This window comes from Sinocyclocheilus grahami, unplaced genomic scaffold (genome assembly GCF_001515645.1).
Source record: "Sinocyclocheilus grahami isolate Dianchi unplaced genomic scaffold, SAMN03320097.WGS_v1.1 scaffold426.1, whole genome shotgun sequence".
In the NCBI taxonomy this organism is placed as follows: Eukaryota; Metazoa; Chordata; class Actinopteri; order Cypriniformes; family Cyprinidae; genus Sinocyclocheilus; species Sinocyclocheilus grahami.
Genome location: NW_015505605.1, coordinates 48461 through 61201, shown reverse-complemented (window position 1 = coordinate 61201; position 12741 = coordinate 48461). Strand labels below are relative to the sequence as shown.

At 37.2% G+C, this 12741-nt stretch overlaps 1 protein-coding gene across 1 annotated transcript in view; it reads left to right on the top strand.

The window, feature by feature from the left end:
- The window catches only part of LOC107551524 (extracellular sulfatase Sulf-2-like), a 42732-nt gene that overhangs the window by 21741 nt on the left and 8250 nt on the right, over positions 1-12741 (top strand). Inside the window, 10 exon segments of the mRNA XM_016233138.1 lie at positions 1016-1166; positions 2581-2756; positions 4112-4240; positions 7949-8005; positions 8123-8260; positions 10706-10977; positions 11411-11648; positions 11752-11848; positions 12097-12191; positions 12613-12675. Coding sequence (XP_016088624.1) covers positions 1016-1166; positions 2581-2756; positions 4112-4240; positions 7949-8005; positions 8123-8260; positions 10706-10977; positions 11411-11648; positions 11752-11848; positions 12097-12191; positions 12613-12675 — 1416 coding nt within the window.

The window sequence follows — 12741 nt, the reverse complement described above, 5'->3', positions numbered from 1 at the left end:
AAAAAAGGAAAAGAAACAAGTGTCAAAGGAACAGCAGTACACATTTTTTCAGGTCCCAGTACAGAAATAGATAAACTAAATAGAGACAGAGAGTTACATTGTCCTTTGTTGTCGCTAATTTGCTATCAGTTTAAATATACGGCACCCTCAAAACAAGGCCAGGCAGCAGGTAAGTGCGATGAGGCTCACATTGATTTGTCTGTAGAAAAAATATTACACATCAAACTAATATTTGTGTGTAGGCTATGCTCTATATTTCTTATTAGACTACCAGACTAGAATTAATTGTTAATTGTCATTAATTGAGTCTAGAAGGACTTTAAGTAATGGCAGTAAGCAACAGAGCTGGGGGCTTTTAATCACAACTGTAAAGGCATGGAGTGAAAGTGCTGTTTGTTTCTAATAGGCCTCTCACACCTGTCACAGGAGCGAGCAGGAGGAGCTACAAACACTTCTCTCTCTTTTTATCCCTGAATAATGGTTGAACAACCATTACATTCACAGAATGTCAGTCTGTCAGTCAGCGCCTGAGAAACCATGAGACTGTAAAATTCCAATGTGTCATTTCTGAGGAGACGGGAGAGAAAGCACACAGTCGATTGCTGTCATTTGTAATTCTGACCATGCAAACACACACAGACGCACCTTCACACATTCACGCAGACACATCCCAGCTGTCAAAATCTGTCTGTGTGCTTTCCTCCGACATCAGTAGAACAGAGTCGACAAACAGTGTCTCGAAACGCTCTGAAAACTCTCTCGATTTCCCTCAGTTATGCTTCAGCAGGTCTACTGACAGTGACTCTTTTCTTCTCCATTCAGAACACCCAGTTATAACTACGCCCCTAATCCAGACAAACACTGGATTATGCGCTACACCGGCCCCATGAAGCCCATTCACATGGCAGAACAGAGTCGACAAACAGTGTCTCGAAACGCTCTGAAAACTCTCTCGATTTCCCTCAGTTATGCTTCAGCAGGTCTACTGACAGTGACTCTTTTCTTCTCCATTCAGAACACCCAGTTATAACTACGCCCCTAATCCAGACAAACACTGGATTATGCGCTACACCGGCCCCATGAAGCCCATTCACATGGAGTTCACCAACGTACTGCAGCGCAAGAGACTGCAAACCCTGCTGTCTGTGGATGATAGTGTGGAGAAGGTACATCAGTTATACATGTTATGCAAATATTTGCCAAAATGCCAATATTTTTTAAATTTTATATTTTTATATATTTTATTTTTTTATTTTTTTATTTTGATGTATGAATCATGTTCCTAAGACATTTCCTACCTTTACTCCATATATTCCATGGTACTGAATAATTCTAACACTTTTCTACATTTTCTAACACTTTAAGGCACTTTAAACAATATTAAAGTACTACGGTACGTGATATTGCAATCATTGATGTTTTAATATTAATTATGTTTTGTTATGGTATTTACAGTATTAATGTTCTGAATAAGCTTGTATTTTAATATTTTCAGTTTAAAGTTTTAGTTGTTTTTTGTGTTTTTATCATTTTATTATTTTATAGTTTTTGTCTTTTTAAAATATATATATTTTTAAATACTGTAATTTATTTATTTTTAATTGTCTATTTTTATTAAATTTTTTTATAATTTTAGTACTTTTTTTATTTCAGTTAGTTGCCTAGGCAATATTTTCATCTAATATTTGATATTTTATTTCAGCTTAATTTCAATTAACAAAATTATTTTTAATTGTTTCAGTGAACAGTAACACTGAGTGCAGTGGTCCATTTCACATTAATTAATTAATTCATCCATCCATCCATCCATTCATTCATTCATTCATTCATCCATTCTTTCATTCATCCATTCATCCATCCATCCATCCATTCATCCATCCATTTATCATCCATCCATTCATTCATCCATTCATTCATCCATCCATTCATTCATTCATTCATCCATCCATTTATCCATTCATTCATCCATCCATCCATCTACCCATTCATTCATTCATCTATCCATTCATTCATTCATCCATCCATCCATCCATCCATCCATCCATTCATTCATCCATCCATTCATTCATTCATTCATTCATCCATCCATTCATCCATCTATCCATTCATTCATCCATCCATCCATCTACCCATTCATTCATTCATCTATCCATTCATTCATTCATTCATCCATCCATCCATCCATCCATCCATTCATTCATCCATCCATATATCCATCCATCCATCCATCCATTCATTCATCCATATATCCATCCATCCATCCATCCACCCATTTATTCATTCATTCATCCATCCATCCATCCATTCATCCATTCATCCATTTATTCATTCATCCATTCATCCATCCATCCATTCAGTCATTCATTCATGTAAGTAAATGTACAGTTCTTGCTCAAGAAAATGAAATTTCATCAAGCCAGGCACATATAACATTCAAATTCTCTTGGATTCACACTAAAAAGTCCCATGATGCTTTTGTCTGTTTTTTCTCCAGAATTTTTGTTTGACCGCAACCACAAAAAGGCTGTTGTTCCTTATAATTTATTCTGCCATTGTTATGTTTCTTCTGTCTGAATGCAGATATACAACATGTTGGTGGACACTGGGGAGCTGGACAACACATTTGTGATCTACACGGCTGACCACGGATACCACATCGGTCAGTTCGGCCTGGTCAAGGGGAAATCCATGCCCTATGAGTTTGACATCAGAGTTCCCTTTTACATCCGCGGCCCAAATGTGGAGGCAGGAGGCATGTGAGTGTGTATGCCATGACGCCATCCAAGAGACGAGCCAAAGACAACCCTCAAAAAAGCATAGTGGTTTTAGATGGTAGTACCATGATAAGTCTATATTTATATTTATTCATATATTTATTTATATCAATACAACATTTTTATATAATATAATCTCAAAATTAAAGCTCTTAAAATATTATTTCCCAAAAAAGTATATATTTAGTAACATATATAATTAGATAATTTTATATAACATTTATGTCTATAGTAATTCATCTTTGTTATGGTAATGGTTTTTGTACAGAGGCCAAAGTTACTCTTAAATGAGGTCTAAATTTGATTTATGGGGTTTTAATGACTTTCCAATGTCCAATGTCCAAAGAGAGAGAGAATGAAATCAGCACATGTTGCAGGCCATATTTGAACCTGCATCCCCACCGGAGCACTCTTTCGCTCATCAGCATTTAATATCATTAGTCACTAGTCTGGTTTACCACTGCTGTGTGATCTGGCTTCTCTCTTTCTCAGAAAAGCTGATTAACAGTAGTAAAGACTACTCATGTGAAGACCACAAGATTTTTACTGTGAATGAAAGGCACAGAAAAGAGGATAAAGAGTTTGGCTGGAGACTCGGGGTGAGAAAGGCACAGCTGGGGCCAGTTCAACATCAGATGAGCCTTCAGGCAATAAAAAAAGAGAGAGAGAGAGAGAGAGAGAGAGAGAGAGAGAGAGAGAGAGAGAGATGAGCCTAATTTACTTTTTGAAAACTGAGCGGATGTGATCGGATTAATCTCCACTGAGTTTCAGTCCACTGACTTCACAGGATTTGAAATGGTCAGTTAAAATTGACACTCATCAGTTTTGAATCATTTTTTAAATCAAAATGAGCAGCTACAGTTAGGCACGTTGATGGGGTTTGATGTGTTCTTCAGCATCAGAAGGTGAATGTTTAATGTGTCAGGCAAAGAGGTTTATAATAGAATTCTCTGTTAGCTCAGTTCTTCTCAACCAGGGGCCTCAGCACACTTACAAGGGGGCCACAAGATGATTCAAAATAGGACAAAACAAGCTTTAAAATAAACTAAAACAGCTAAAAAGATGATGATGATAATAATAATAATAAACTTGACTTTATATAGGGCCTTTAAAAGTTGCATCTCAAAGAGCTTTACAAAAATTAAAAGTACTTTGAAAAAAAAGAAAAAATCAAAACAATTTTCAGAAAAAGAAGAATATAATATAAAATAAAAACTGTTACAAAATATTCTATTTCTCTCACCGTCTGTATCTTATTATCATTCAGTGTTCACGTGCTGCTCGTCTGGTTTCTGACCATTATGTCAAATGGCGACCCCCCTCTTCTGTTTCCATAGCAACCCCCACATCGTGTTGAACATAGACTTGGCACCCACCATCCTGGACATCGCAGGGATGGACGTTCCCCCAGACATGGACGGCAAGTCCATCCTCAAGCTCCTGGACACAGACCGCATGATGAACAGGTGAGGATGTCTCCTGAAGTCTGCCAGGTTTTTTTTTTGTTATGTTGAGTATTTCTGAAAAGGAAGGGGAAATAATATACGGTGCTTGTTAATTTTGTCCACTTGACTGGATTGTGGACAGTGGACGTGCTACGTGAGTTTATTGATCAATACTATTATTCACTGCCTGGGCTTCCTTGGTTACATCAGCAGAATAAAAAAGTCAAAATTGGTGTGTATTGGCATGACAAATATCCAGAGATATTTATTAAAGAAGTTTGGTATATTAAGGGGCGAATTCACCAACCATATCTATCTGTTTTCCTTCATTTTATCATCATTTGATGAATAATTCCTGCCGTGATCAGTCAAAAATGTCTTTTACTAGGGGTGTGAATATTTAGGAACCTCACGATTCAATTCCAAAATGATTTGTGATTTTAGTCGAAATTATTCTTGATCTTTTCATTTTATTTCAATTATATTTCATTTATACGTTTAATGCCTTAATTCTAAGCACTTTTTTAAAACAAATACAAATGACCAATAAATGAAAACAATTGAATGTTAGGTAATTGTCAACTAATTAAATAAAGCTTCAAAACATCTAGAATCACTGAAAAGAAAATCACAATGCAACTGACCATCTTTTTTCTTTTATATGATCCTTTATATGAACAGTACAATGCCTTTTTTGAACAAGAGGCAATCTATAATTAACCTAATTTACATATGAAGGAGGTGTGTTTGTGTTGAAAGGAATGACAGAAATGTAATTTACTGTAAATCCCCACAGCACATTGCCGTTTCAGCACATTTGGCACCTGGGTGAACTGGATTGAGGGTGGTTTGTGAGTAAAACGCAGGTTAGCAGCATAGACTGTATAAAAACATGGACATAGTGTCCGTGACGTCACCCGTAGGTTCCTGAAGAGTGTTTTTAAAGCTCAAAAGTGGGTGGAGGCGGCCGTCGCCATCTTGGCAGCATGTCACCGTGCGTCACTCCCGGATAATCGAAGATGGGCAAAGAGGCGGGAGCTGGTTGCTGAAACCACGCCCACCTAGCTCGACGGTGGTGACAGCAGCGGCAATCCACCTGTCACTCAAGTGGCCATGTCCTTAATTATGCAGAACTTTAAGGCTTAATATAATTTTAACGGATGAGTTATAAAAAAATTCACCCCCCTCACAGTTGTCATGAAGGGCAAAATTAGCTATATAGACCAAAATCATTTTTTGAACCAGGCTGTAAACGTTTTTTTCTGCTGTAAAGTTGGGCATTTTAACGTGGGGGGTCTATGGGATTGACTCCCTTTTGCAGCCAGCGTCTAACGGCCAGTTGACAAATTACAGTTTAAGTCACTTCCGTGTTGGCTTCACGAGAGAGAGCGGGATGTTGCCGCTTGGTTAGCACATGCAAAAGTTGCACGGCTGCTTAATAAATTCGCTCCTCAGTGTTATATTTCTCAGTGCAGAATCAACACTTAAAAATAAAGGTTCTTTATTGGCATCAATGGTTCTATGAAGACCCTCAAACATCCATGGAACCTTTCAAATGCAGAAAAGGTTCTTTATAGTCGAAAAAATATCCTACTGATTTTTGGCATAAAAGAAAAATCGATAATTTTGATCCATACAATGTATTTTTGGCTATTGCTACAAATATACCCCAGCGACTTAAGACTGGTTTTGTGCTCCAGGGTCACAAATGTTCTTCAAAATGGTTCTTTTAGGAACTGTTCACTGAAAGGTTCTTTGGGGAACCGAATATGGTTCTTAATTATGGTGCATCACATCAAAAACACCCTTTTGGAACCTTTATTTTTAAGAGTGGACAGCACTAGTTAGTTCACTGTATTACTTGATCAGTTTGTAATGCTGAGGTTCCTGAGGATAATGACACATTGCATTCAGAGCAGTTTGAACAGCACCTCGCCTCACTTCATTGTCATTGAGTGGCAGCAGATGGCGGTCTGCCAGGCATCCTACTGGCACAGAGCCCCCCTCATCACCATGACACCTGCTGAAATCTCATCTCTGCACTCTTCCGCTAGCCCGCGTACCTCTTTTATTTCAGATGAGAGGAAGAGATGCATATCTCAGCAGGAGGTGGGGGGGGACAGGAAATAAGAAATCTGGAGGAAAGAGGGGCTTTCAGGAAAAATAACTGGCAGGGAGATGGAGGGCTTGCACTTCCCTTGTGCTCTCAATCAGCTCAGATAGACACTAATTAAACAAGGACCTCTATATTTCATCAGCTTCCACGTGCTGAGGTGTTCTTGTTGGGTTTTGAGGGCATCTCAAAACAGTTGCTAGGGTCTCTGGGTGTTTACCAGGTGGTTGAATAAACCTATCCCCAAGATATTCTGGTCCTAATTATGACTAATAATAAGCGTTTGTGATATGATGATAGTAAATCGTGAATGATTAAACTGTCTCCACAAACTGACTTTACAGCTATGTTTTATGACAGTGCAGTGTCTGTTTTTGTATTATTATTGAAATGAAATAAAGTGAAATATGATTTTAGTCATATTACCCACCGTTTTATTTCTTCTTTTATACTTTGTTGTAGGGCTATATTTCCTTAAACATGGAAATTAATTTTGTTGTGCTGCTAATTAACTTGCAAAAACCAACATCAAAAAGAATAGTGAACATAAATCGTGATCCTGTTTGAAAAAAAAAAAATTGTGGTGATATTTTTGCCATATTGCCCACTACTGCGGTTACTGAAACCATGCCTTCTTTCTTTGCATGCACATTTGGGTGGCATCATGCTAATATTTCCACATAGTGATGTAGACATGTGGGGGCATGTTAGAACGAGCCATTTTAGGGGGGCGTGGCTGAATCTTAACTTTTATAAAGAATATCTCTTTGGGTTTGAGACTTTAGTCTTTGCAACTTTACAAATCTTCTTTATGCACCAAGAGCTTGTAACACTCCAAAGAGAAAGAAAAAATTGAAATCGCATCATATGACCCCCTTTAAAACATAAAACAATAAATGATTTCATAGCAAGGACCCTGCGGACCCTCATGGCTGTGTCAGCGTCAGTAAGTCATATAAATATTAGATAATTTGACCTTTCTATGACAAGCAAGGCTAGCTCAGTTTGTTGCTACTTAAAATAGTATTGAATTTATCCTTTTTTCTCGTTTTTTTATTATTATTATCATTATGACCCAATAGTACACCACTTTTCAATAAACCCCATAATTTAGTATCATTCATGTCCAAAACACAAATGGCATGGGGCAAAGTACGCATAACTTTGGCTTTGGAGTTTGTGAACTGATGATGCCTTAGCATGTACCACTAACAATAGGAGTCTGAATAGGAGAAAAGGCCAGCCAGAACACTCCTAAATCTGGCAGAAACTCCTGCGGAGATCAGAGAGGGTGTGTGAGAGCACCGATCGATAGCTCATATCTGCAGAGAAGGTCAGGAGGTGCACAGAGCACTTGTGTTTCCTCACCTCCACATCTCCTTCTGTTTTTCATCAGGGATAGTAGAGGGGAAGAAAAAACACTTTAAATTGCAGGCTGGGTTTCAGTTTTTCAGCATTACGATTTTTTCACTATTTTTCAATCTCAGCCTCAACTTGTTGCATTTAGTCATCGTTTGAGTCCACTGAGAAACAGCCCATTTCTGGACAATTTGCTGTTCCAGGTGATCAGTACCAAAGCCGGTAGATCAATTTCCATCCGTCTCTCCTAATTGCAGGTTCCAGCTCAACAAGAAAGGAAAAGTGTGGAGGGACTCGTTCCTGGTGGAGAGAGGGTGAGTCAGCGCAAATTAAATGTGAAAACAGCCGGAGAGCTCTGGGTTTTTGGTGTGAAAGGTCAGTGTCTGTTTATTCAGATAACATGAGATTTTTCTCTTCATCTCTGGTGACAGAAAACTGCTGCATAAAGTGTTGAATGATGGGAAGGATATGGCCCAGGAGGAAAACTACCTGCCCAAATACCAGCGTGTTAAAGACCTGTGCCAGCGTAGAAATAAATTACATTCTAAAATATATTGCAATAGAAAATAGTTATTTTAAACTGTAATTATATTTCACGATATTACTGTTTTTATCAAATAAATGCAGCTTTGCTGAGCATATTATTTTTCTCATAAATCTTATTTTTTGCAAACGTATAACCATTAGTACAGTATGTAATTACAGAGGTACTACACTGAAGGTACTTAACCATAATTTTGCCATTACACTATGTCCATAGACATGGTCATACTTTTTGTCAGTATAGACCCTCACAAGTAAAGTATCTGTGAGTGTGTGTGTGTGTGTGTGTGTGTGTGTGTGTGAGCCATCTTATGAAACAGAAGTGAGAACAGAGAGACGTCTGAGCTGTCAGATCAGACACCTGAAATTTCATGCTCTCACTTTCACTCTAACAAGACTGGCCCACTGTAGTCCTCCAGGGACCTGCAGCCCGTTCCTGCATTACCTATTCTCTCCATCCCTTTCTCTTTTCTCCATCTCTTTCTTTCGTTTTTTATGTCAGGCTTTATTCGTCCATCTGCTTTTCTGCTTTGATCAAGGAACAGTCTGTCGTTACATACCTTCACACTTTTGCAAGCAAGAAAAACGTCTAACTTTCAACCCAAGAAAAAGGGAAAATTGCACCTACCGAAAGTGTTGTTTGTGTGCACATGCTATCTGCATTGTTTTAACACCTTATTTACTTAAAGAGATAGTTCACCCCAAAATTAAATTCTGTCATCATTTCTCACCCTCATTTTAAAGAATGTTGGTAGCCAGACAGTTGCTGGTATGTTGCTTCCATTGTATTTTTTTCCATACTATGGAAGTCAATGGCTACCATCAACTCTTTGGTTACATTTTTCAAAATATTTTCTTGTGTGTACAACAGAAAAAAGAAATTCATACAGGTTTGGATTGACATGAGGATGAGTAAATGACAGAATTTTCATTTTTGGGTGAAATATCCCTTTAACCTCTTAACTGTCACGCTAATCATCCTAAATTAGATATATTTTGAAAGCTTAAACACTTAAAATTAATCTTGTGAAAACTATTTTGTTACTATGAAAATGATACTTTAAATGCTTTTGGCGGGCTCCTCTCCCTAGTGAGCAGTGTCAAGTGCCATGTTACAAAATTTGCTACAATATTTTATAATCAAAACTTTTTGGAGTCTCAAGGTTCCATATTTGGTGATTATTTTGTGGTAGAAGTAATACTGTGACAGAAATGTATAACTTTTTGACAGGGAAATGCATCAAAAAGTTAAATGGAGTATGAGTGTCACCCGGAGACTATTTTTGATATAACGCCTAAAATCTCACAGGAACCTCTTTTTTTTTTTTTTTGTGATATCAACTTCAAATTTGGAACATAACCGAGTTAGATACATGGCTTTGATTTTATAGCAATTTTACATTCCAAAGTACTTTGTAAAATATTTATTTTATGAGAAAATATATCTTTTTTTAGTGCAGTACATTTACTCAGATTTATTTGTATAGCGATTTTCATAATACACATTGTTACACAAGTAGTTTTACAGAAATCATGCTTTACATCTGCATTTAGCCGATTAGAGCTGGTTTTTGCAATATAGTATATGCACTTTACATGATGTATGTATGCAGTATAATGTATGTCTGCAGATAAATTTGGATATTATGCACATCCAACTTTATATATTCGGCAATAATATTGTTACGTTATGCAATAAAAATAAAAGTCATGGAGTTGAAATTTGCTATATAGATTTACATGAGTGTACTGTATGTATGCGGGTAAGTGGGATATGATATATACTATATATATATCAAACTTTACATATAGAGCTGTGCAATAACACAGTCTACATTTTGTGGTGATATAAAATAGCACCTGGAACAAAATGCTGGATTGGCCCTCATAGCTTCTTTCATTTACCAGCCATGTCTTTACCTACAAGGCCACTAGAAAGACGACTAAAAAGAAAGGCATGTTCCCCTCATCTCTCTGATAGTGTGCAGCCCTAAGCACTCTGTTACTTATGTTCCTCATTAACGAGGCTTTTAACGAGGTGGATTTGTGATAATTACAGCTGAGTAAAAATGCCGACACCAGGCGGGGGGTTAATTTTCACCGTTACTTCCGGCGTATAAGCACACTCATCCACGCACACAGTCATCACGGCGAAAAGTTAATGGGTGTTGATGGTGTCAAACAAATTGTGTTCGTGAGCAGACGCTGTCAAATACAGTTCAGTCACAGAGGACCGAGCTAAGAATATTTGATAAGAACGCGTAAGATATTTTGCCTTGAGTCACATCAAGAGAGCTGGCTTTCTATGGTATCATATGGTAATGCTACTGTACTTTTGCATCATGTTTTTGTATGATAAAATATTATCTTGGTACCTTTAAAGAAAAATCATGATATTACCCTGGTACCACGTCCAAGCAACTGTGGCAATACCGTACCTTTTGTTACTGTATATGAATCATCTTTGAGAGTAAAACTGCATGATGTCCCTCTTTGTCTGTGTTTCTGCAGAAGTGGCAGTGTGTTGAAGACGCCACAGGAAAGCTGAGGTTGTCTAAATGCAAAGGCATGGCCAGTCTGTCTGCAGTGCGGAAGCCGTCTGTATCCAGCATCAAATCACAGATTTATCTGCAGAGCATGAGCACTGATGCCAGCGTGAACTCTGAGCCTCAAGGCTGCAATTGTGAACCCACAAGCTACAGACTGAGCACCTTCTCCAAGAATAAACTGTTCTCCAAAAAGAGTGAGTATGACTAGATACTGAGCTACAAACACATGCAGCAACAAGTCCTCCAAAAAATCATGCAGGAGGCATTAGCTGAATTATTCTCTGTGCCTCTGCTGCCCTCTAGTGGAGGTGGGGCGTAAAAGAAAATGGACTTCTAATTAATATGATCAGAATTGTCATGAAATTTTTAATATGTAAACAAATTCTGACTTGATTTGTTAATATATATATATATATATATATATACAGTGTATATATATATATATATAAAAAAAAAATTTTGGAAACAAATCAAATCAGGTCTTTGAGCAGAATTTCTTTACATACTAAAAATGTCATGACAATTAAAAAAAAACAAAGGTCTCTATATCTAATATAGTATCTAATATGAAAAAAAAAAATTGGTCCTTGACAAGTGATAATGGCAAGCCCTGCATTTGATTGACAGAACTGAAATCCCTGAAGAGCTACTCCAGGAACCGCTTTGCCCGTGCTGTTTCCATGGAGATGGGAGGAGACCTGTACGCAGTGGACCTGGATCATGAATACAGACCCTCAGGCCCCAGAAACCTCAGCGTCGGGCAGAACACCGCAGACGAGGACGAGTTCAGTGGTGTGGGACCCACTGCAGTCAGCCAGACCAGCAACAGCCTGACTGTGCCCTCCTCTATTAAAGTCACTCACAGGTGAGGAGTGAGAGTGTGTGTGCTTCAATAGAGACACATGACGGACAAAAGAGGGAGTATATGCATCAAAGAGAATGTGTGTGTGTGTGTGTGTGTGTTTCAGATGTTTCATTTTGGCCAATGATACAGTAAAATGTGACGTTGGTCTGTACAAATCGCTGCAAGCATGGAAGGACCACAAGCTCCACATCGACCACGAAGTATGACACACTTATGATTTGCTCACATGCATTTTGTTTCAAATCTGTATGAATTCTGATATATGGTAATATAAAAGGGGATGTTTAGTAGAAAGTTGTGAACAAAAAGTAAACAATGACCAGCTGTAAGCTCAAAAAAGATTTATAAAAAATACTCATGTATCATATTCCCAGTCTTCCAACTTTAATTCTGTACATTTATATTGCATAAGTTATATCGTTATGTACATTATCCTTTCTTTTCCCAGATCGAAACACTCCAGACGAAGATTAAAAACCTTCGTGAGGTCAGAGGTCACCTGAAAAAGGCTCGACCTGAAGAGTGCGACTGCAACAAATACTAGTGAGAGTCACATCTGTCTCTTATTATCTCTTTACAGGTGTTCTGTATTTGTCAGATTCATTCATATTTTTAATAATCATTCATTAAATTCCAATAAATTACATTAAACTATTATGATCCTTTAATTTTTAATACTTAAATCAATAATGAATGTCTTTAATGTAATGTATAATTCCATACAACAAATGAAATACATAATAAAATACATTTTATATTAAATATTAATATATATATATATATTGAAATGAATTACACAATGTTATCAAATATAAATTGTAATATGTAATTAATAGATACTGTATGTTACAGAAATTATTACTTATACAGTACATTATATACATTATTATGCATTAATTATTTTAATATATGCTGGTTATAATCCTATTTGGTGATGGCTCACTTAATTTTTCTTCTCTTTTAGTTACAAATCCAAGTACAAGAGTAAGCTGAGGAAATTCAAAGCAGGAGGTGTCCATCCCTTCAGGTGGGTTTTTGTGTCTGAGTGTATGTATACATATGTATGCATGATTATGGTTTTGATGATTCTCTC